The sequence below is a fragment of the Pongo abelii genome, chromosome 1 (genome assembly GCF_028885655.2).
Source record: "Pongo abelii isolate AG06213 chromosome 1, NHGRI_mPonAbe1-v2.0_pri, whole genome shotgun sequence".
NCBI lineage: Eukaryota > Metazoa > Chordata > Mammalia > Primates > Hominidae > Pongo > Pongo abelii.
The window spans coordinates 98651298-98670994 of NC_071985.2; the positions used below are offsets into that span (position 1 = coordinate 98651298).

Here is a 19697-nt window from a genome sequence, read left to right on the forward strand (position 1 = left end):
CCTGATCACTTCAGTGAAGGTGCAGAGTAAGTTGTCTTCTCCCTGGAAAAGGACATGTCCAAGATCACACAGCTAATGAGGGGCAGAGAAAATGTGATTTCCTCCCAAGCCTGTCTGAAATTTCAGAGCCTACACTTATAACCACTATATTACATAGCTGTTTTATTTTTTCCATTACCAACAAAAAAGTGTTGACCAGATCCCTGTAGCTCAGCTGTACTCCCTCTCGGCCTCATCCCATGTCATACCTGCCTTGCTTCAGACACACTAGTGGTTTTTCAATTCCTCTAACAGACCCAGCTTCTCCTCATCTCTGGGCCTTTTCATGGCTTTTTCCTCCCCTTGGGACACTTCCTCCCACCCCTCCTTTATTTGCAATCCTAGTTTCTCTTCCTCCTCTAAGTCTGGCTTTAAGTATCCCCTTCTCAGAGAAGTCTTTCCTGATTTCCTACCTAAAATGGGTCCCTTCAATTCTCCCACTCAGACTCTTGATTTCCCATGATGGCACTCATTATAAACTTAGCAAATTTTTGTATTAGTTTCATTTTCCCGTCTATTTCTATTTTATTTGCCTTCCTGAGGTAGAAGGTGGGACTTGACGCCAGAGGCGGAGCTCAGACACCAGATCAGATTGAGGACTAGCTAAAACAGGGCTTGGGCAAAAGCAGCTTTCAATCAGACATGCCCATTAGTGTGCCATGTCAATTTACCATTGCCATGGCAATACCTGGGCAGTTACCACCCCTTTCCATGGCAATGACCCAATGACCCAAAAGCTACTACCCTTTCCCTAGAAATTTCTGCATAAACCACCCCTTAATCTGCATGCAATTAAAAGTGGGTTATATAAATATGACTGCAAAACTGCCCTGAGCTGCTGTTCTGTGCCTACTGGGTAGCCCTGCTCTGTAGGAGTAGTCATGGAGCTATAACACTGCCTCTTCACTAAAGCTGTTTTCTTCTACCTCTGGCTTGCCCTTGAATTTCCTAGGCAAAGCCAAGAACCCAGTGGGCTAAGCTCCATTTTGGGGGTTGCCTGCATCATTTCCCACTATAATGTAAGGCCTGTGAGTGCAGAAATTTGTCTTAGTCATTGACGTATCTCCAAGACCCATAACATGCCAGGAATTAGTAGGTATGCAGTAAATATTTGATAGATGATAATTGTTAGAATTTGCAGCTCACCTGTAGGAGAAGACAGGTGGTTTTCAACCCCAATCTAACAGCTATCCTATGTTTAAAAAAAAAAAAAATTAAAAAGCTACACTCCTTCAGCTTCTGCAGCTCCAAGAGATATGTCAGCACAGCAAGCACAGCCTTGGTGGAGTCCTCCCAGTCCCGTAGACAAAAGTCTGCTGAAAGGCGTTCACGAATCACACACACTAGAAACCCTGGACAACAGAAGAGCCCCGTTTGGCTTCCTGACCACTGCCCCTCCACAGAGTGGGAGATCACACAGAGGAGGCAGGGATCTGCCTTCCAGAACCTGTTGCTTGCTGAGCTGGATGGCTTCAAGTTCATTAGATGGTTCAGTCTTTTCCATCATCCCAGAAGATAGGTGGAGACCCAGGTTCATAGTGGTGAAATGAATTGCCCAGAGCCATGCAGCTAATAATGCCCTTTTTCACATTCTTCAGCGGCTCCTATTACCTTAGGAAACTCCTTAGCAGAATATCTCAGGCACCCCAGGAAAGACACCTTCTCTCAAGACTCATCCCCATCCAAGGCTCTAAAGGATGCTGCACTCTCCTCATGCAGAACAGCAGGCAGTTCCTGGCACAGACATATTACCTCACAACTCCATCAGGCACATGCCTTTCCCTCCTGTCTGCCCCCACAGAACGGGGCTTATTCCTACTTGTCCCTTAAAATCCACATAAATAAATGAAAAAAGATAGCTCCTGATAGAAACATATCATAAGGAAACAAACATGTGGGCAAATATATTTATTCAAAAGTAGTCTTTGATATATACTTAGCTTTGACAGTAAAAAATTAGAAACAACCTAAATGTTCAAAAAAATATGGGAAATGTTTAACAAATTATAGGATTTCCCTATCTAGGGGCTACTAATACAGCCATACCTGGGTTGGTTGGTTTGTCTTCCTTTTTGGATTGCCAGCAAAAAGTCTTGACCAGATCACTGTAAATCAGTGATTCTCAACTGAGGAGGCAGGAAGAAGTGCTGAGATTCCTTCCCAAGGTATTGCAATTTGTAGGTAAAGTTTATACAACTATGATTCATGCTGTTGACATGGTGTCTGGGCAGAGAGAATGTTGAGCTGGGTTTTCACAGGTTTCCATGTGGTACAGGGCACAGCCTGATACACATCAAGAAACAATGACACTATGCATTTGCTAAGACCTGTGAGAACTTTGCTTCATAAGTATCTAAGAGAGTGACCAGGGCAGTAAGTAGTTCTGCTCAAACAATGACACTATGCTGAGGTGTCATCAGTATAATAGTGTAATTAGTACACATGCAAATTAATCCTTTCAAATGTGCAGCCAAAAATACTAGCACTCAATACCAGCACTTTGTTAAGGTTATGCTGTAGCAAATAAACACTCAAATTCCAAGGTTCTTTCTCACCCACATAGCTAGTCCAATGAGGATGTTCCTGCTCAGCAAGTGATTTTCCTCCATACAGTGATTCAGGTACCCAGGCTCTTTCCAACTATGACTCTTCCATCCTTAGAGCCTTGGAGTCCTGGCAGGTGGAGAGAAAGAATATGGAAAAGTCACCTCTTTACTGCCTTGGCCTGCAAGTGACACATATCACTTCCAGTCCCATTGTGTTGGTGGCTAGTCACATAGTCCTACCTAGGGGCATGAGGTGGTAGAAATACAATCCCTAGCTGAGCGGCCAAAACTCTACACTATGAAAAGAGGAACACACATTTCTGGTAGATAGCCCACCTTCTGCGCCACAGCCACAAACCCAAAAAAGTTGAGGGTAATAGGATTTTGTGGCTGTGCCACATGGAGAAGTGGTAAAATTCCCAATACTGCCTCACTAGTGGATCAATCTCTCCAGCTCCCAACATTTTGTACATTGGAACCTACTTCAGCCATGGTAGAAGATTTGAACATTGCTTTCTCATCATTTCAGAGACCACATGGATGGGGCCTCTGCTCTCATTCCTCCAATGGCCATTCAGTTGGCTACCCTCCTGCTAAGACACTATCCTTGCTGGGCAGCTCGGGCTTAGGCACTGGTCCCTGGTGCCATCAGTTTTCTCTAGGGAAGCAGAGCTGGCTTCACTGAATGCATGTGGTTGAAAAGGTATAACTACTTCCCGGAGAAAGAACTGCCTGGGGCCCCTTTTCCTAGAGAGACTATAAGCATGGCTGATACTTGAAGCTTTATGGACCTGCTAGTACACAGAATCATTAAGAAACCACATGAGGACAGGAAGAGCAAGGTGTGCTGACCATTTTCATCACTGTATTCCCAGTACTCAGCACAATGTTTTAGAAACCCTGCAGCATCCTCCTGAAAATGCACCCACTAGGGCCTCAGAGTTCTGCTGGAAGATTGGAGAAGAGAGAAAAGAGAAGCCACAGTACAGTACAGTTGAACAGTTACTTGTCAAATAAAAAGGTGAAAAGAATGATTTAAATGAATAAACACATGATCCTGATAAGTATTTAGTAACATAGGAAAGAGTAAGAACAAAAGAAAAGAGTATGGGACAAAAATAGAAACAGTCATGTGTCGCTTAATGATGAGGATACATTCTGAGAAATGTGTCCTTACATGATTTCATCCTGCAATCATCATAGAATGTACTTGTAACAAACCTAGATAGTATAGTCTACTACACAGCTAGGCTGTATGGTACAGTCGAGGGCTCCAAGGCTACAACCCTGAATAGCATACTGTAGGCAATTGCAACACAATGGTAAGTATTTGTGTATCTAAACATGGAAAAAGTGTAGTAAAAATATGGTATAAAAGATTTAAAATGCTATACATATAGGACACTTAACCATGAATGGAACTTGCAGGACTGGAAGTTGCTCTGGGTGAATCAGTGAGTAGTGAGTGAATGTGAGGACCTAGGACATTACTGTACATTACTGTAGACTTTAGAAGCACTGTACACTTAAGGCTACACTATGTTTAAAACAGTTTTTCTTTTATCAATAATAAATTAACCTAGCCAGATGCAGTGGCTAATGCCTATAATCCCAGCACTTTGGGAGGCCAAGATGGGTGAATCACATGAGGCCAAGAGTTCGAGACCAGCCTGGCCAACATGGTGAAAACCCATCTCTACCAAAAAAACAAAAATTAGCCAGGCGCTGTGGGACATGCCTGCAATCCCAGCTACTCAAGTGGCTGAGGGACAAGAAGCACTTGAACCCAGGAGGCGGAGGTTGCAGTGAACAGAGATCACACTGCTACGCTCCAGCCTGGGCGACAGAGGGAGTCCCTGTCTCAAAAAACCAAAATAATAATAATAAATTAACCTTAGATTACTGTAAATTTACGTTATAAACTTGGAAATTCCTTTTTCTTTTCTTTTTCTTTCTTTTTTTTTTTTTTTGAGATGGAGTCTCACTCTGTCTCCAGGCTGGAGTGCACTGGCGCAATCTCGGCTCACTGCAACCTCCGCCTCCTGGGTTCAAGCGATTCTCCTGCCTCAGCCTCCCAAGTAGCTGGGACTACAGGCACGTGCCACCACGCCTGGCTAGTTCTTTCTCCGTAGATAAGGGGTTTCACCATGTTGGCCAGGATGGTCTTGACCTGTTGACCTCGTGATCCGCCCGCCTCGGCCTCCCAAAGTGCTGGGATTACAGGTGTGAGCCACCGCACCCAGCCTAACTTGTAAATTCTTTAAATGTTTGACTCTTTTGTAATAACACTTAGCTTAAAGCACACATTATACAGCTGTGGAAAATATTTTCTTTCTTTATATCCTTCTTATGTAAGTTTTTTCTATTTTTAAAATTTTTATTTTTTTAAGTTTTTTGTTAAAAACTAAGACAGACACACACACACACACACACACACACACAAACTAAGACACAAACACACGTATTAGCCTAGACCTGCACAGGGTCAGGATCATCAATATCACTGTCTTTCACTTCCACATCTTGTCCCACTGAAAGGTCTTTGGGGCAAAAACACACATCTCCTATGATAACAATGCCTTCTTCTGGAATACCCCCTGAAAGACCTGCCTGAGGCTGTTTTTTAAACTTTTTTTTTAAGTTTTACTGTTTTTTTAATGAGTAGAAGGAATAAACTCTAAAATAATGATGAAAAGTATAGTGTAAGTGTAGTAAATACATAATGCAGTAACATAGTCATTTATTACCATTATCAAGTATTGCATACTACACATAATTGGTATGTGCTGTATTTTTATACAACTGGCAGCACAGTAGTTTGTTTACACCAGCATCACCACAAACACGTGAGTAAAGTATTGCACTAGACAGCTACAAGGTCACTAGGCAACTGGAATTTTTTTAGCTCTATTATAATCTTATGGAACCAGTGTTGAATACGTGATCCATCGTTGGCTCAAACATTGTTATGCAGTGAATGACTGTACTTAATTTTATAATCAGTATGATCACAATTATGCAAATATTTGTTACATATACATAAAAAGACTAGAAATATGAAAATGTTTATCTTCGGCTCATGTATTTGTAAATCATTTTTTATACATTGATATATTTTCCAAGCCTTCTAAGAATGGAATCTTTGTACAGATTAAAAAGTTACAATAAGTGTTACTGTTGTTTTTAAATTTCTACCCAATGTTGCTTCCTGCAGAAATTATTCTGTGACCACTCCAAGAGGACTTGGAAGCCCCTCCTCAGTGTTCTCCTAGTATCCAATAGTATCCTCTACCATTCACTAAGCACACTGGATTTTAATTGTTTGCTTATCTAACGCCCAGTACTTGGAACTCTTCAGAGGAAGAGACTGATTCTCTAATCCCTGAATTCCCAGGCCTACCACATACACTAAAGCACCCCTAAGGTCTGTGGACCAGATAAAGAAATCAGATGAGTGGGGGTACGCAAACCCAGGCATTCCCATTCTAAACCAAGTCGCATTGCAATTCCTGCAACAAAAGGGATCCGAGATTTCCTCCACTGGTGACTGTGACCTGGGGACTGGGAAGTACTGTATACAGGAAGATCTTGAAGAGCTGTCCCCTTGAATAGTCAGCACCAGGGTTGCAGGGAAAGTAATAGCTGAAATCCAAGTTGGGTTTTCCTGGCAACCGCCAATATTAGTCAGAGGTGGCACTTGGAGGATTCCCCAAGTCTGCTCATTCCTTTGGGATCATTCATTCCTCCCAAGGCCTCCCTTGGGAACAAAGGAAAACCCCAGAGTTTGGGATTGGGCTCTTTTCCACCCACAGCTGCTAGTAGTTTGTATTTAACCCTAAGACACAATTAAAATAAAAGGGGGCGGGGGGGAGGGGCGAGGAGTTGGTAAGCATCCCCTAGGAAACACTTAGCTTTTCTCTAAATTTATTCCAGAAAATTCTTCCAAAGGACTTTTTAAGGACCACAGCATAATGCCTTGGAAACTTAGTTTTTAACCTTTTTCTTTTCTTTTTTTTTTTTTTTTTTTTTGAGACAGAGTCTCACTGTCACCCAGGCTGGAGTGCAGTGGTGCGATCTCGGCTCACTGCAACCTCTGTCTCCGGGGTTCAAGCGATTCTCATGCCTCAGTCTCCTGGGATTACAGGCGCGCACCACCACTCCCGGCTAATTTTTGTATCAGTAGAGACAAGGTTTCACCATGTTGGCTAAGCTGGTCTTGAACTCCTGACCTAAGGTGATCCGCCCGCCTCGGCCTCCCAAAGTGTTGGGATTACAGGCGTAAACTACCGCGCCCGGCCAGTTTTTAACACTATTAGCCACACTGAAACTCAACTATTGATCAAGTGACGCCACACAAAGAGGGGTAAATCCCCTGTTCAACAAAGGGTTTGTGACGCCCCTGGGTGCTGACAAGCCAAACCGCACCCTCCCTGCGGCACTTCGCGGGCCGGTAGGGCTGGGAGCCCGGCTTCTGGGGAGGTGCCGCCCCTCCACTGGCGCAGGCCGCCGAGACCCCCGGACAGACCTCCTAGGGCTAATCTGATAGTGCCTCTGAGGTCGATAGGACTCCACGTGCCACTCCCTGCAGGGTCATCCTGCAAGTAATTCCTAGACCCGTAGGTGCCCGCACAGCCGGTTACCTCTGGTTCTGCGCCAGCGTGCCCCACCCGCAGGACGGCTGGGTTCTTTGATTTCTACACTTTCTAAAACCAAACCCGAGAGGAAGGGCAGGCCCAGGGTGGGGATGCCCTGAAATATTCGAGAGCAGGACCGTTCCTACTGAAGAGAAGTTTACAAGAACGCTCTGTCTGGGGCGGGCGAGGCCTCAGTGAGGCGGGTCCGGGAGCCAGGGCAGGGCGTGGGCCGCGCGCCCCGGGTCGGGGGAGTCGAGGGCAGGAAGAGGGGGAGGAGACAGGGCTGGGGAGCGCCCTGTCGAGCGCCCGCCAGGCTCCTCCCGCTCCCGCGCCGCCTCCCTCTACCCACCAGCCGCACGTACTAAGGAAGGCGCACAGCTCGCCGCGCTCGCCTCTCCGCCCCGCTTCCAGCTCGCCCAGCTCGCCCAGCGTCCGCCGCGCCTCGGTCAAGGTGAGCTCCGCCCGGCCCACACGCCCCTCCTGGGTAGTCCCCAGGCCCGGACCTGCTGCCCGGGGAAACCCCTGCACCCGGCTTCGCGGGGCGTCCGGGGCACCGCGGGGCTGGGCGGGGAGCGGCTGGTAGGGAATCCGCTGCTCGGTGCTCCGGGCCACACCCAAATGAGGCCAGCAGCGCCCCTCCCCGGCCCGGGCGCGGCCGCCCCCAGACCCACGCGGAGCGGAGGAGGGGGCACTTGTTCTTTAGGAGGGGACCGTGGTGTTGGTGCCCCTGAACCTCTTCCCTCCTCCCTTTATGTTTGCGTTGCTTTACTCCCACCTTTCCTGCTTTCCCACTCGTCTCTCGGGTTACCAAATCCCTCCTGCACGCCCCTGCCCTGGCTGGCGTGTTTCTTGGTGGGTTCCGCTCGCAGGCCGGGTCTGCATGTTCGTAGCCTCCTCCCGGCTGTACCGCCCAAGTAGGCGCGGGTAGGACGAGTAGGCAGCTGGGGGCGTCCCTTCCGTAACCCTTAGTCAGTCGGCCAAACAGGCGTTTCTGGTTGGGGCTTCCTGTTGTCTGCTCGACGGGAAGGGTCTTCCTGCTGAGGGAGGGAGGTCCACTTGTTTTCTTTCTAAAGCAGTTTGGCTGGGGTTTGTGGGAGAGGGCCCTGTGTGACGTGGTTTCTCTACTGAAAGGGTTCCCTTGCTGTCTTAATAAGTGGAACCAGAAAGAGATGGAGGAAGAGCAGTTTTGACGAAGGATCTTCCAATCATAGATTAATTTGGCCTGGTGCAGTGAGACAGACAGACGTGTCATTGGTACTTGGTTCACCACCTGTGCTTTGGCCGAAGGAATGGCGCTGCCCCTAGCCGTGGACACTGCTGCCCTGTCCAGCCTCAGTCCAGCTCTGCCTAAGTGAAACCAGGAGCTCTTCCTTGTTGGCTGGGGGTGGAATGCAGAGCGCTCCAAGCCAGGCCAGCACAGGGGAGCCCTAAGCCAGATTCTGGGATGCATTAAGCCCACCCCGTTTTCTGCCCCCACCCAGTTCCGTCTTTGCGGGAGCTTCTGCAGGGTGTGGTTAGCACAAAGGGCTCCAGGATTCTCCTAGTGGTCTGAGGCCTGTGACTCAGCTGTGAGACCATGTGGGTGTGGCTGGTTGCAGATACTCTCGGTGGATGGTTTGGACAGAACACTCCCTGAAGGAAAAGAGAACTGTGCCATCTCAGAAGGCATTTTCCAAGAGGAAGTGAGTCACACCTGGTCTGGCCGCCAGTCTGCAGGAGAGGTTACTCGACTGAACTGCCGGTGAGGGCAGTAATTAGATCTGTAAGGGCCTTGGCGAGACCGCTTTTCGTTATCGGCCAGTATGCGCCTGGCAGCCTGCCTCAGCCTTACTTGGGAGGTAGCTTTTCCCATTAAGAGGTTTGCAGTTGTTGCGGATATTTTTCCCCAGAAGCTTGAGTTTCAGTCTCCAGGAGTGAAGTTTTATGTTGTGCGTTTTAGGTGAGGCCAGGCTCATGGAAACACCCAGTCGGTGATCTTTGCCTCCAACATGTTTCAGCAGATTGCAAAAGATAATGCCAGGGGTTGGAGTGGGAATGAGTTCATATAACTTATTGGAAGTTTCTTCATCGGCCCTGCCCCCACAGATTCCTATCCAGTTTCTGTTTAATCATCCCTTCCAAATGGTATATTTGTTCCTTCACAGCCAGAGGGTAGTTTCTTCACTGTAGCCCTTGATCCACCATTTGGAGTTTCTTATCTAGGTTCTTCCAATTTTTTTGGTCTACTAGGCATGAAGCAATTTTTGGGTCTCACCCTGCTTTCTAGGTGATGCTCTTCCTAGCTTTTCTCCGACACATCATATAGGCCCCTTTCCTCCCGTGTGCTGGCCTCTGGCCAGCCTCCTAAGCAGCCACTCCAGTGAGGTCAGGCCTGAGCTGAGTGGAGCTGAGACTGTGTGCCTCCCTGCTTTCTACTGACAGTTCAAAAAATGTGACTTTTGTAGAGCACAACCCACTTGGTATACCCTTGGACACAGTCCAGTCTTTTAAAGCATAAAGTTGAGAGAAACAGTGGAATTCTTTCAGGGTTATAATGTATAAATTAGCACTCAAAGTGCTGAGAAAGCTAGACTAAAATTTTAACATCTTAAGTTTCTCATTTTTCTGGGGACTCAACAAATTTAGGAATCCACATCAAAAGCAAAAAAAAGAATGTACTTCATTTAAACAATTTTCCGCACTTTCTATCCCTTTACTAAATAAGTACCACCCATCCTACCAAAGGATTTAACTAAAAAGAGTTGTGACAATAGCTATGTTGGCTGATTAGCTGATGCCTAAGCATTCTTTAAGGAAAAATTGATGTAGTTGGTTAGATTGAAGGAGGTTTCTTCCAAGTTCTTTCTTCCTACTGAATTGCATCTGAAACGTTCCTTTGCTGCCCAGTTCTTTAGTGGGCAACTTTTATTTGGTGAGAGGTGAGAGAGACAGTCTGGATCCAGATCCATTGCTTCAACTCATTTTTTCTGAATTCCCTTCAGAGATCAAACTCAAGAATGCCTTCTGGGTTCAATTTTAAAAACTCCAAAATTTCTAAAGCAAAAGGAAGGAAACCTCAAACATATTTTAAATAACAGATGTTTGTTTTTACTGACGCCCTGCCGTTTATTTTCTGGGTGGGCTGTAAGAAAACTAGGGTATGGACAAGATACAGAGGAGCAAAGCAAGTCCGACTCACTCTTCAGAAGTGTCCTCTTTGAAACTGCAGCCGGGATCTGGGCATAGGTCCAAAGCAAACATTTGAGATTGTTCAGGAGCAGACACTTTTCTGAGGAGGACTTCTGCTTGCCTGCTACTCCCAGGACAACCAAAATACATCATTATCAATTTCTTAACAATTCATCAAGCAGGCTCTATGAGGGCTGGGGCACTGGCTATTGGGACCCTGCTCAAAAAACCTGCAACCTAGTGAGGAAAGAAACAGAAACACAAATAACTAGAATTCAGGCCAAATGCTTTAATAGTATTCCATTAGCTGGTGAACTCCTCAAAGGCAAGCACCGTGGAGAGCTTTGTGTGTGTGTGCATGTGTGTATGTGTGTGTGAACACCCTCATGCCTAACACCATGTCTGGGACATTCAAAGTAGGTGCTCAGGGAGGGAGAACCAAAAATGGAAAATTGAATTCCTCCTATGGTAACTAAATTTGTGGAGTCCAGAATTGCTTTCCGTAGAGAAAACTATGCAGAGAAAGATGTCTCAGCCTCCGTTCTTAAGACCTGTTGCTCAGACAAACATGTAGAGGGCATGTATAGGCATCAGAATAGAATAATTCAATAAAAGGTGAGTGGACAGCAAGGCTGTTGTATCCTGTGGAGCTCAGCAGTGAGATAGCAGCACTAGAAAAGCAAAAAGTAGAAGATGGGATGAATGAAACATGAGAAAACAGCAAGTGTTAGAAGAGAAGGAGCACAGTCATGTCATTCTGACTAGACCTGTTTAGCAGGACACATATTTTTCCTTTGCGTATGGAATGTGCACTCCTGTGTACTCTACTGTTCCGTTCATAGTTGAACACTTTTGGGGCCCCTTTCCTGGCCCTTCCCAGCTCTCACATTGTCCCCCTGAGCTCTGAGCTACGAGGCTTTCAGCCTAGTCCTGGGTAATCACACCTGCACCTCAACTACTGCCCAAGGGATTGTGTGGTTCATTTATGCACATAACAGTTATATAGTGCTCCATGAATAAAAGCAGAATAATTTGTAGTTCTGGATCAAGAGAAGCTTAAATCTCAGGCAGACAAGTAAACAATTAAATGGAATTGAATATTTCAGGTGCAAGAGTACGTTATTGGGGATAGAGAGGACACTGCTGCCCCTCAGCCCCAGCCCCAAGGCCCTCCTGTCAAAGTGTGTCTAACCAGGATGCAGGAAGCCCACATCTGCCCACGAATAGAGCTTGCAGAGTGGCTAGGTGAGGGTGGAAATGCCAGGTTGAAGTCCCTGAAGAACTTCAGTTTTGGCAGCTAACAGTCAGTGCTGCAGACAGCCCTGCCCAGGCAAGCCCCACCCAAGAACGGAGGGCCAGGCAGGGCTGACTCAGTTGGGCAACCGTTGGCTGCACTCAGACAAGAGTTACATGATTCATTCTCTAGCCAAGAGAACAGAGTTTTAATCACAACATTTCCCCCTTTCCTTTGTCTTATTTTAAAGCCAGTGTGCAACTCCTTCTTCAAAACAGAGTTCCTTGCTGTGGCCCTGGTCAGTGCCCTTTGGGGCACTGGTTACTGAGGAGACAAGGGCTTCTCCACTGATTTTCAATGCTATTTTCACCTCCTGGCTACTCCCTCCTCTGCATCCTTATTGCAGAAGGCCTACTGGACACATAGGGAGTCAGCTGGCTGCAATATTCACAATCCATCCACTGAATAAAATCGCTGGGGGAGGAGGGGAGGGGAAGACCCAGTGGGAGAAGGATGTAACTTCAGAGAGGGAAGCTCCATCACTTCGTAATGGCTGTGGGCAAGAGAGGCATGGGACTGAGTGACTTCAGACCTAAGCACTCACACAGTGTGAGGTAGCCTCACCTTGCTCTCTTGAAGAAGATACTCAAGGGTGGCCAGGATTTCCTCAGCTGACAACTTGTATTTCTTAGAAGCTCCTAAATTAGCCTTTTTAAAATTTAGAGGTCCTTACCCTGCTGCATTCCCTTTCTTAATTCTGCACTTTCCTTCTGCCCTGTCATCTGAAAAAAGTAAACTAGGTACCCCACCCAGTTCCAATTTCTGGGATCTTTGGGAATTGATCCTGAAGTGTTCTGCTGCTCTGAACTTGAGCACAGGTATTTTTAAACCTCTGTGGTGTCTGACTCCTTTCCTGAGTTATTTAAGAACTGGGGTGGGATCCCACGTCCTTCTCCCAGAGGTGACTCTCCCAGTTCAGTTCTCTTAAATTGCTGGACTTGGAGTACCAGTCCAGGCAAGGCAGACTGTCTGTAAGCCCACTGCCATCTGAAACCCATATGAGGGATGGGGGATGAGCCAGATCTGAGCTGTGTCAGAAGAGAAGGAAAAGGGTGTGGTTCCCCTGGAATTCATCTCACAGCAGACCTTGAAGCATTAATTTGCAGCTCTCTCCAAGATAACTAACTGCCTTTCAGATGACTCATGGCAGATTCTGATTTATAGCATTCTTTGGCCTGCTGGTTCCCATACTTTTCTGGAGATGAAGGGGTAGAATTTACAATTCTTAAGTGTTAATTGCTCAGTCCTCATGTTTACCAACTCCACCTTCTCCTCTGTAAAAGATAGCATTTGAGAATCAGTGTTGAACAGGCATCTCTCAGAGATAGGAACCAGACCAAAGCATGTCTCAGGTTCCTGTTAGAGCTCTTCAGCAGAGGAATTTGCCAGCCCTTCAATCTAAGCTCAAAGCCTACTCTTGTGATTATTTATTTTTATTTTTCAGTGCTATATTACAGTTTCCATTCACGTTCACCTGTTTCCTATCCAGTAGTGATTTTAGGTGATATTAGCCAAAGCTTATCTGTTCTCGCCAAATGATTCCTTCCAATTAAGCCAAAATTCACTGAGGTTCTATTAAGTACCACGTACTGGGTCTTGATGAGACATATACCCCTAGTTCATTATACCCAAATGTAATGATTTGACATGTTTCCTTTCCTTTCTTATAAACGCTTCATGATGAAAGCTCTTGCTCTCCCACTGTACCCCAGACTGTGAGAGCAGCTTATCTGTCTAATGTCACTAACAACATAGGAGGCCCTCAAATGAGTTAGGTTATAGTATTACTTGTTGCTTCTCAAGTGAACTAGACAATGGACTTTGAGTAGTTTTCTATTTGGGTAGAGCAACTGCATTTTACTGCCAGAGATGCAACTGTCTTTATTGCAATAAATAACAAGTTCAGAACTTTAGTAAAGAATAAATACATATAGGCCGGGCACAGTGGCTCACGCCTGTAATCCCAGCACTTTGGGAGGCCGAGGTGGGCGGATCAAGAGGTCAGGAGATCGAGACCACGGTGAAACCCCGTCTCTACTAAAAATGCAAAAAAATTAGTCGGGCGCGGTGGCGGGCACCTGTAGTCCCAGCTACTCGGGAGGCTGAGGCAGGAGAATGGCGTGAACCCAGGAAGCAGAGCTTGCAGCGAGCCGAGATGGCGCCACTGCACTCCAGCCTGGGCGACAAAGCGAGACTCCGTCTCAAAAAAAAAAAAAAAAAAAAAGAATACATATATACCCAGCAGATAAATTCATTTGTAAGCAGATTTCTAAACTCTAGAATCACACTGAACCAAGTTACCACGTTAAGCTTAGAAGGGTGAAGTTTTCATATTCACCAGACTTGACAGTGTGGATTGTTAGTATCAGCCATATCTAAGAATCCCATTTACTAGTGCCAAGAGAAATTATGAACTATCTGTTCTTTCAGTAGGTGCTTTGTCAGTTAAAAAGAGGAACACTGGGCCGGGCGCAGTGGCCTGTAATCCCAGCACTTTGGGAGGCCGAGGTGGGTGGATCACCTGAGGTCAGGAGTTTGAGACCAGCCTGCTCAACATGGCAAAACCCCGTCTCTACTAAAAATACAAAAAATTAGCCAGACATGGTGGCAGACGCCTGTAATCCCAGCTACCCGGAAGGCTGAGGCAGGAGAATCGCTTGAACCTGGGAGGCGGAGGTTGCAGTGAGCCAAGATCGCACCACTGCACTCTAGCCTGGGCAACAAGAGCGAAACTCCATCTCAAAAAAAAAAAAAAAAAAGGGGGGGGGGAACACTGATCTTGCTTTTCTAAATGATTAGAGTTTCTATTCTTCATTAGGTTATTCATGCAAATTAGCTGGAGTTAGCTAAACCCCTTTATTTACAGCACCAGTATCTGAGGTGTCTATTTCTACCAACAAGAGACCCAAACTGGGGTGGACTGGTTCTTAGATTCATTCACTGAATTTTTAAAGCTGGAGAAGATCAGATGGATGATCTAATCTCCATCCTTCCAGTTATCCTAAAAAGGCTGGCAATACATATGGCTTAAAAGTTAATGTAAACCCACATAGATGAACCTGGAGGACATTACGCTTAGTGAAATAAGCCAAGCACAGAAAGACAATTACCAGATGATCTCACTCATGTGGAATCTTAAACACTGAATTTCATAGAACTAAAGAATAGAATGGGCTGGGGCGATTGCACTGGAGTGATGTTCAGGAGATGTTGGTCAAAAGATACAAAGTTTCAGTTAGGAGGAATAAGTCTAAGAGATCTACTGTACAACAGTGTGACTATAGTTAATTACAATGTATTGTATTCTTGCCAAATAGTTAAGAGTGGCTAAGTGTTCTCACCACAAAAGTGCTAACTATATGAGGTAATGCATATGTTAATTAGCTAGATTCAGTCATCCCACAATGTATATATACCTGAAAACATCATGTTGTACACGTTAAATACATACAATTTTATCTTTCAATTTAAACAAAATTAATTCCTGCATAAAGTCTGCCAAAAAAAGTTAATGTAGACCCTGTTACTTTACATCCTTTAATAGGCTTCAACAGACCACACCAAAATGCCATCTCAAATGGAACACGCCATGGAAACCATGATGTTTACATTTCACAAATTCGCTGGGGATAAAGGCTACTTAACAAAGGAGGACCTGAGAGTACTCATGGAAAAGGAGTTCCCTGGATTTTTGGAAGTAAGTGTTGAAAGGCTTACAAAGAACCAGACATAAAAGTCAATGCTTCTAGGCCTTGGTTTCTTTTCCTTCTTGTTTCCATCCCTTCCCTGTGGAGGTCACCACTAGTGAATGAATGAATGTAGTCACCTGAAGGAATGAATGAATCACCTCATTCATTCATTTATTAAATAGTATTGAGTACCTGCTATTTGTAAGGTAATGTTGAGGAAACAGAAAGTAATGAAGACACAGCCCCAACCTTCAAGGAGCTTACAGTCTGCAGGTGAAATAAGACTGCATACAAATAACCACAATATGAGCTGTTTGTTGGAAAATTCCATCTGGTTATCTGTGTCTGTTGTGACGATGTTGGGGACAGAGTTGGGAGAAACAAAGCTTTTCACAAAAGAGTAGTCAACCAGAAAATGGCTACCTTCAGGTCCAAAAACCTGGTGGTGGAGATGCCACATCCTGGTCACATTCCATTTTGAGCAACTCGAATCTCCCTTCTTAAATCTCTTCAGATAAAGAGATTGTTTTTTCTTTTTCTAATACTACAAGGAGCAGTGTCAGTCATCTACTGAATAAAAGCCACATATCACTCCAGAAATAACTGCTTTTCACATAATAATGCTCTGACAACACAGGAGCAGTTTGAGTTTATGTCTCACCTTTGACAGACTGAGAGATGCATGAAGACCTAGAAGAGGACTCTGCCATCAGCTCAGATACATCACTCAGGACATGGGGCCACAAGGCACAGTTGTCCTTTTATATTCCAGGTTCTTGAGAGGTGGCTGTTGAATTCAACCGAAGATGAAACACTGCATGACAAAATAGTAGACTGAAATGCAAGCCCTTCTTTCCCTACCACAATTGTAGTCACCTGAAAAGATTGTTTCTGTGCTTGGTGTTGAATAATGCATTAACCTCTAAAGGGCGAGAGGAGATATGGTAAAACGTTGGGTCCTGCCTCTTGTCATCTGCCTGGTAAATAGCACATTAGTCAAGCCCCTGACTCCTGCAATCAAGAAACATGAGGCTTTTTAGTATACTATAATTCGTATGTCATCAATATCAGTTAAATAAACAGATATAAATAGCCTAACTACTCTCTCAGAGCTGCAGTTATTACCTAATGCTATCCCAGAATGAGTTAGAATATGCAGGTCCTCTGCTTTTGTAGAGTCCTGTGATATAGGCCCAGACCAGGAGTTAGAAGATCTGGCTCTGCCTTAACTAACAATGGGCAGGTTGCTTCAGCTCTCTAGTCTTCAGTTTCCTCCCCTGTAAAATTAGAGAGGGCTGGACATAATTATCTGCAAGGTCACTTTCACTTTCTACGATCATTCAAGACAAGCATTAAGACGCAAGGACAAAATGTGCTCATTGTAAGCCTGCCTGTCCTATGGACAAAGGCATTCTCAGTACACTAAACACTTGTTAAGAGTGTTGTTAAGAGCCAGAGTGAGTATCGCATGAGACACAGACCCTTTCTTCCTAAAGGTTTTGTGGCATGAGGCACATAAAGGGTATATGTAGTGTGGAGCACTAAACATGGCAGGGTAATTTATTCAGGCACAGAGTCATAATTCCGGAAACACCTACACTCACTGCATTAACAGCGCATTTTGTTTCTAAAGTAAACCCCTTATGTCATCCAGATTTCACTCATTCTGACCACAGCCAGGAAGCTGAGGGTGAGGCCAGAATTAGCTGAAACCCACCAAGAGCTGCATAGAGCAGGTTTAGCTAGAGTAGGAGTTTGCAGTGCTCATGTGGGAAATGCTGCTGCTATACTTTTAGGAATTTCTAAGTGCAATTTAGAAACATCTAGCACACTTGAAACACTGCGTATACTCATGAATATAGTCATCAGAATTCATAAATAGTTTACCTGAGCCCTTTAACAACCTCAAATAGGCCATATTTCTCTCTCTGGTTGACGGCATGGACCCTACAGGAAAAACCACACCTTACCGCTTCTGACCAGCATCACTACAAAAAGGAGTGCTGAAGCCAATCACCATGTAAGCAAGATAAAAGCAAAGGGGATCTTGCCTGCCCGTCTCTGTTCCATACATTCTTACCAGGCACTGAGAGTCATGGGGAGTTTAAGACTCCATCCCACATACTCCTTTTGAAACTGGTCCAATATACAACATCCAGCGAAGAGTATAGGATGGCATAGACTTACCAACTCAAAGAATGGAAGGATTCTAGAAACATTATAGTGCAACCTCCTCAATTCATCGTTGATACACAAAGGCCCACTAAGCTGTGTGGTTCACTCAGCATCACGTGGTTAATATGATATGAGGCCACACTAGCTTGGCCTCAGCTGCGCCAAGAAGAATGAGAGCTGCCTTCTCCAAATCTAAAACAACCCATGGCATCATTAACACCTCTTTAAAATCCATAGGACAGTGATCCAAAACTTACTCCCTAAATCATAAATATCTTTTCATAAGGAGTTTCCTTTGTAAGGGATTTGACCATGCCATTAGAAATAAAATTTTAATAAGAGAATGTAAGTTTAAACCATAAAATAAGGAGCTTAGGGTGGTTCTTAGGCAGAATCTAAATATGAAATTACTGAAATGCTCCCTCAAGGCAAAAAAAAAAAAAAATACATTTAGATGAACTCCAAAGGTTGCTTATGACCTAAAACAAGAGCTCAAGTAATTGGGAGATATAGACACAATTCTCAGCAGTACAAATCAAATAAGCTCATCATTGCAACCTTTGACTGATATTTCTTGCCTTTGTTTTTTTTGTTTGTTTGTTTGTTTGTTTTTCCAGAATCAAAAAGACCCTCTGGCTGTGGACAAAATAATGAAGGACTTGGACCAGTGCAGAGATGGCAAAGTGGGCTTCCAGAGCTTCTTTTCCCTAATTGCGGGCCTCACCATTGCATGCAATGACTATTTTGTAGTACACATGAAGCAGAAGGGAAAGAAGTAGGCAGAAATGAGCAATTCCCTCCTCCCTGATAAGAGTTGTCCCAAAGGGTCGCTTAAGGAATCTGCCCCACAGCTTCCCCCATAGAAGGATTTCATGAGCAGATCAGGACCCTTAGCAAATGTAAAAATAAAATCTAACTCTCATTTAACAAGCAGAGAAAGAAAAGTTAAATACCAGATAAGCTTTTGATTTTTGTATTGTTTGCATCCCCTTGCCCTCAATAAATAAAGTTCTTTTTTAGTTCCAAATTTGAGACAGAATGTTTGTTGTTCCCTCAGAAATGCTTGTTCCCCAAGAGGCAGCTTGCCCTTGGGCAGCTAGCACACAGCAGAGCTTTTCTCACAGAGCTGGCAAAATGAGAAAACACTCTTCATTCCGGCTTGGAGTCTGACTTCTCTAATTGTTCTGCCCTTGTAGCTGTGTCTATATGAAGGACTCAAACTTGAAGGATTGGGAGAAGGCTCTACAGGAATAGATTGTAAGTTTATAATTACTGGGCACAGTTTTGCCCAGTTAAATCAGTGTTTTTCTACCCAGAACTTTGCATGCCTGCAATGTCTGAATCCATTTTTCATAGCAAAGTGTCAGCAAACCTAAGGCAGAACTAGAAGAACCAATCAGGAGAGGGTGTAGCTTGACACCTTGGTAATAACATCACATTAGCATCTATTAAGTCAACTCCCAGATGTCAGGAAATATGGTAGGCATGACTTACACACGGGGCAGTGCACTTTTGTTGAAAATGAAGTGTCAGTACTGATGTCTTGATAGACAATCAATGCAAAATGTTCCTCCTAGCCCTTTTTTGTGCCTGTTAGAAGCTTCAGGGTATATGTGCATCACATGCTATATGCTTATTAATAACACAGTACCCTATGCTTTTATGGAGAGGTGATATATGAATTCCATGAATTGGCACAAAGCATTGTTCCAAGTAAATAGGTCAAAAAAGATGGAATATTTACTTTTTTATTTTTTTTGAGACAGAGTCTTGCTCTGTCACCCAGGCTGGAGTGCAGTGATGCGATCTCGGCTCACTGCAAACTCCGCCTTCCCAGGTTCACACCATTCTCCTGCCTCAGCTTCCCGAGTAGCTGGAACTACAGGTGCCTGCCACCATGCCCGGCTAATTTTTTGTATTTTTAGTAGAGACAGGGCCTCACCGTGTTAGCCAGAATGGTCTCGATCTCCTGGCCTTGTGATCTGCCCGCCTCAGCCTTCCAAAGTGCTGGGATTACAGGCGTGAGCCACCGCGCCCGGCCTGGAATATTTACTTTTATGATTGGACACATCAATATAACTCTGGGAAAAACTTCCATCTCACTCTGGGAAAAAGTGCAATATAAGGTTATCGATAGTCACAAGGAAAAGCA

General features: G+C 44.8%; 2 protein-coding genes across 2 annotated transcripts in view; one reads left to right on the forward strand and one right to left on the reverse strand.

Annotated features, from left to right (window-relative positions):
* LOC100449800 (neuroblastoma breakpoint family member 3-like) overlaps positions 1-7185 on the reverse strand; it is a 43567-nt gene extending 36382 nt beyond the window's left edge. The window contains exons 1-2 of the mRNA XM_063723844.1: positions 6582-7185; positions 2595-2712 (exon numbers count right to left, since the gene is read on the reverse strand). The gene's annotated coding sequence lies outside the window, so the exon portion shown is untranslated. The remainder of the gene's footprint in view (positions 1-2594; positions 2713-6581) is intronic.
* Positions 7186-7451: 266 nt separating this feature from the next.
* S100A10 (S100 calcium binding protein A10) lies at positions 7452-18572 on the forward strand. Its single transcript, XM_003775571.3, has 3 exons — positions 7452-7670; positions 15226-15378; positions 18163-18572. Exons 2-3 carry the CDS (start codon positions 15247-15249, stop codon positions 18322-18324), a joined length of 294 nt encoding a protein of 97 aa, XP_003775619.1. The 5' UTR covers positions 7452-7670; positions 15226-15246; the 3' UTR covers positions 18325-18572.
* The last annotated feature ends 1125 nt before the right edge of the window (positions 18573-19697 follow it).

What these genes read in the sequence shown, in the direction of transcription:
- S100A10 (XM_003775571.3), top strand. Translation starts at nt 15,247, where the DNA reads ATGCCATCTCAAATGGAACACGCCATGGAAACCATGATGTTTACATTT. An exon ending in AGTTCCCTGGATTTTTGGAA is followed by an intron (nt 15,379 to 18,162) that starts GTAAGTGTTGAA and finishes TTGTTTTTCCAG; the next exon opens with AATCAAAAAGACCCTCTGGC.